Source organism: Platichthys flesus, chromosome 5 (assembly GCF_949316205.1).
Source record: "Platichthys flesus chromosome 5, fPlaFle2.1, whole genome shotgun sequence".
Lineage (NCBI taxonomy): Eukaryota > Metazoa > Chordata > Actinopteri > Pleuronectiformes > Pleuronectidae > Platichthys > Platichthys flesus.
Window position 1 is genome coordinate 11052638 of NC_084949.1, and position 5088 is coordinate 11057725.

General features: G+C 47.4%; 1 protein-coding gene across 1 annotated transcript; it reads left to right on the forward strand.

Annotated features, from left to right (window-relative positions):
* Positions 1-2306, forward strand: adra2a (adrenoceptor alpha 2A). Its single transcript, XM_062388792.1, has 2 exons — positions 1-290; positions 429-2306. Exon 2 carries the CDS (start codon positions 634-636, stop codon positions 1894-1896), a length of 1263 nt encoding a protein of 420 aa, XP_062244776.1. The 5' UTR covers positions 1-290; positions 429-633; the 3' UTR covers positions 1897-2306.
* Positions 2307-5088: the final 2782 nt, after the last annotated feature.

The following is a 5088-nucleotide window of genomic DNA, read 5'->3' on the forward strand; positions in this document are numbered from 1 at the left end:
TGCTCCACACGCACAGACGCACATACACAGACAGAGGCAGCACGGCAGCGCCCGGGATAACATGATTATCGCTCTATTAGCTCCGCCGCCGAGCAGAGGCGGTAGATGCGGCGCAGGGATCACAGCGCGGGGGGAGAGAGGGTGAGACACCGGGGGAAGACTTGACGCCTCATCTGCCCCATGGATCCGCTCCGCGTCTGGATCTGCGTAAAGAAGTTACCCGCTCTCTGCGCCTTAATGCCCGTGCGCCTCTGGAACTGGAGAGGCTGCGTCCCCGCTAGTTGCCTCAGGTAAGATCAACTCACACTATTATTCTCTGTCAGTGTTGGTGAAGGGAGGGAGCTCGTGTAATAAATGACTTGTTCTAATTGGTTGTAGAAAGTCTAAGTATGACATAAGATCTGATTTTTGCTTTTTTTTCCCGACAGACTGATACATAATTAGAGCTTCTCCTGGTGGAGGCAGCAGTGCACGATGAGAGAGAAACCTCCAGCCGGAGAAGCCTCACAGGAGTGATTCAGTCGCGTCCCGTCTCTGCTGCTGCTCTGAGCTACCAGCTCTGTGCTTCCTGGTGGATGATATTTTATTAACCTCAGCTGAACTCTCTTAGAAGAAGTGGGCCGACCTGCTCCGATGGAGTTTATCAACGACACCAACCAGACTCTTCCAGAGGTGGCCCAGTACAGCCTCCACATGTCCCTGCCGCTCACCGTGCTGGTGGGGATGATGATCCTGCTCACAGTGTTCGGTAATGTGCTGGTGGTCATAGCTGTGTTTACTAGCCGGGCCCTGAGGGCTCCGCAGAACTTGTTCCTGGTGTCCCTGGCGTCAGCGGACATTTTGGTGGCCACCCTGGTGATGCCCTTCTCCTTGGCCAATGAGCTCATGGGATACTGGTACTTTGGCGAGGTGTGGTGCGAAATCTATCTGGCACTCGATGTGCTGCTCTGCACTGCCTCTATCGCCCACCTCTGTGCCATCAGCTTAGACCGCTACTGGTCCATCACACAGGCCATCGAGTACAACCTGAAGAGGACGCCGCGCCGCATCAAGTGCATCATCTTCATCGTGTGGGTCATTGCGGCAGTTATCTCTTTCCCGCCACTCATCACCATGGAGAAAGAAAACAGGCAGGAGGACCCCGTGTGTAAGATAAACAATGATAAGTGGTACGTCATCTCCTCCTGCATCGGCTCCTTCTTCCTCCCTTGCGTCATCATGGTGCTGGTCTACGTGCGGATCTACCAGATCGCCAAGAAGCGGACGCGGGCGCCTCCAGGAGACAGGAAGCAGAATGTGATGCTGAAAATGGCGCCCATCGCTGCTGTCAACCCAAAGGAGAACGGCGTAGGAGCTGAGGACCACGTCTGCCACGAAAACCTAAACGGCAAGAGGGACATCGAGCTGAAGGAGGGAGTGGAAGGAGAAGAAGGGCCAGACGAGGAGAAAGAGGACGTGAACGGGGTGGACATCGAGGAGTCGTCGTCGTCTGACCACAAAGTCAACAATCCCTGCTCGATCAAAAAGAAATCGGCCAAGGGGAAAACCAAACTGAGCCAAATCAAACCGGGTGAGGAGGGCAATGTCCAAAGGCGGAGGCAGAGCACCAAAGGCAGCCGCTGGAGGGGCCGCCAGAACCGGGAGAAACGCTTCACCTTCGTCCTAGCCGTGGTCATCGGAGGGTTTGTCATCTGCTGGTTTCCCTTCTTCTTTACCTACATGCTGATGACCTTGTGCGAGTCCTGCCCCGTGCCTGACACCCTGTTTAAGTTCTTCTTCTGGTTCGGTTATTGCAACAGCGCGCTGAATCCCATCATCTACACCATCTTCAACAATGACTTCAGGAGGTCGTTCAAAAAGATCCTGTGCAGGAGGGACACGAGAAGATACGTATGACGGACTCCATCTTTGTGTACATTCCTCTTTTTGCTACTATGTTGTACATTAATGATAAAGTGTCTTGTACATAGATCACTGACTCATGAACGCTCTATAGGTGTAACTGCTTGAAAAGGCTTTCCCAGGACGATCTTCACGTGCAGCGTCTTCTTTTCAAAACATCCACCGCCCACAGCTTCCACATGACCACACGGAGAGAAGGACCCAGTGAAGCCATGCTTTTATTTAAACCTTATTTTTATTTTTATAAAACCAACAAAGTGATGTGTGTTGTAATTTTAACGACAGTATGTTGTACAAAATGAGCTGTCTCAATATTTGTCTCTATTTTGAGGATGATGATGAAAGTGATGATGATGATGGTTATGATGGCTCTTTAAAGAATAAAACCCATTACATCAACTGTTCCCAGCACTCCAAACCCTGCTAAAGCATCATATTGGTGACGTTATCTTTTTGCCTGTAACATTGTTTGTATTCACACACACACACACACACTCACACTCACACACACACGCACACACACAGACGCGCACACACACACACGCACTCACACATACACGGGCAGGAGGGGCGAAGGGCCCAGATCAAATTGAAATGAACTGAATTATATAAAACACTTGAATGGGAATTTGCTCTCAGAATTAGAACAAGTGAAGAAGTGGAAGGTGGATGAGGAGGACGGACACACTGGTCCCTCTTGTGCAGTGATTTGGATTTGAGAGCGGAGTCGGGCCTTCAGCTGTAATTTCAATGGTCTGTTAAAGTTGACCTTTGCAGGAGATTAACAAGGAGTTCAGCTCCTAATGAGCCTGAATGGAACATCGTCCAATGCTCTTTGATATCGCTGCTTATTAGATAGAGATTATCTTGGATATAAAATCAATTTCTTTTTATCTTTTCTTTTGTGTGTGTGTTTGCGCCCAGATTTTACGGTCAGGTCATGAATCAACAACGAATGATGAATACAGTTGTAATGCGAGGCACGAGAAGTGGAGACGTGGCGCTTCATTTGCCGTTTTGTGTTATCCCAGTATGCTTCATTAAGTAAAGACATGGAGCCCGTCAAACCAGAACCTGATTGACTGGTCTCTCTTCCCTGTCTTATACTCATGCCCTCGCTATATCAACTCTGAGGAGACCGAGTGAATAGAGCAAAGAGAGCGGCGATCATCTGTGCGGTGAATACAGAGGATACAGCTTCTTCCCCCCAGTGGACTCAGTGTAAGTACATGGGTTCCTCTTGACAGTCAGGACGACAGTTGAGCAGTGCTGTCCTCAGAAAGCTAAATGGTTCCTCTGGGAGTTGAAGCAGCCCGTCCAGCGGAGCCGTGGTGTGCTGGCGGAGTGTTTCCCTGCACGTTTACAAAATGTGTAAGTGTGGGGGAGCCTGGGAGAAAGAGAGGAGTGGATTGTGTGTGAGAATGTGCGTCTGTATTTGCAGCACATATAAACACACGGAGGGGAAGCTCCCTCTGGACACACGGGTTTGCCGGAGTCGTGCTGATGCCCCACATTCAGCTGCAACTAGAAGAGGAGTTTCGTGGGAGACTGTGAGAGATGACACACTGTGGAAGAATGATAGTTTTTTTCATCCAGGTTTATTCAAATTCCCTGGGACATTGATTCAAATTGTAGAAAATTCCCCTTCTCCTCTCATGTTAAAGGATGTGACAGTAAGTCCTGGATCCACGGTTTCGCTGATGTCACGTCCTTCCACACGGTTTCATTGAAATCCATTTAGTAGTCTTTTCATAATTCTCCAAAGAAACCTAAAAACAGACATGAAAACATCACGTCCTTGGTCGAGTTAATAATTCATAGATGAGACCCCCTCTCAGAAACATCAACAAAAGGGAAAGCCTTTCAAATTGATATCCTTGCCTGCATACCTGCCGTTTCAATGTGTGTAATGATATAATACTCACATATTTTGAATCACAATGGAACAGTAACTGGTCGGTCTGTTCCTTCTTTCTCTCCATCTTTGTCGGAAAATAAAATAATCTCTTCTTCAATGAGGGTTCCTATTGTAACAGTGATTGCTTTGAGGTTGCTTCTGCACTTATAAGTATACGTTTAGATTTTGGTTAGGTTTTCACCTGGCGTCCACGCTGATACAGAGACTTCTGGAAATGCTTCTGTTCATGTGTTTTTTCGTAACTGTATTCAAAAGGTTGTTTTTTCAGTCTGAGAGCAGGATTTCCTGATTTCACGTTCAGATTTTGTAACGCTTGTGCTTAAATTTGCTCTGCTGGTGCTCAAACTGTCCACTTGCACACTTGTGTGTTTTTGCTCTTGGATTTGGAATCACACCAACCAATGGAATGCCATTTGCCCATCTTCCCAAAGATAGGAAAACAACTACTGGCCCTTTGTCAACTGATGTAGTCTGGACAGGGCACAACACTGAGAGTTTTGAAAAACATTTAACATATACTCATAATCTCAGCTTCACGTCAATGTTGGTCCAAGAAAAGACAAACCCTGCTCTTGCTTTTCGCCCTTGACTTGATCCTTGTTACCTATGCTTTCTGTATCTTAGCAACCAGCTGCAAATAGGCTCCCTCTTCCCACCATGATCAGTGCGTGCTAATGGTCATGTAATATACATTTTCAGTCAGGTGTTGGTATGGATGAAGATTGATTCTGATATGGAGCCAAGAATTCATAACTGTTTGTTTGAAAATAAAAAAGATTTTAGTGTGAACGTAGCCCAAGACAGACTTAAAAAAATGTGAAATGTGACAGGGATTTATTCAGTGGACTCGAACGGATAAATATGTTTATGTTTGTCTTGTTGTGTCCTCCTCTCGCTCTCTCTATCTCACACATCAACAAGCAGCAGTGATATCATTAGGCGGATGTGCTTGCTGACAGCCTATTGGAAGAAGCCAGCTGTTGAAGTCAGCAGACCCCCTTCGCACACACACACACACACACACACACACAAAAGCACACACAAACAGACACACACACACACACTTCGCCTCTGGGAATCGGGGCATGGATCATCAGGTTAGAGTGCACATCCATCTCCAAAAGGCGAAGCATGGCGGCTAAGTGCAGCTACCATTCACACAGACAGGGACAAAATGTCAGAAGCAGCCAAAAATCCAACAGGGAAAAATGAAGTTGCATTTGACTCGACAGCCTCGCTTTCAAGTGTTTGTTTCTCTGAGTGTGCTG

What these genes read in the sequence shown, in the direction of transcription:
- adra2a (XM_062388792.1), top strand. Translation starts at nt 634, where the DNA reads ATGGAGTTTATCAACGACACCAACCAGACTCTTCCAGAGGTGGCCCAG.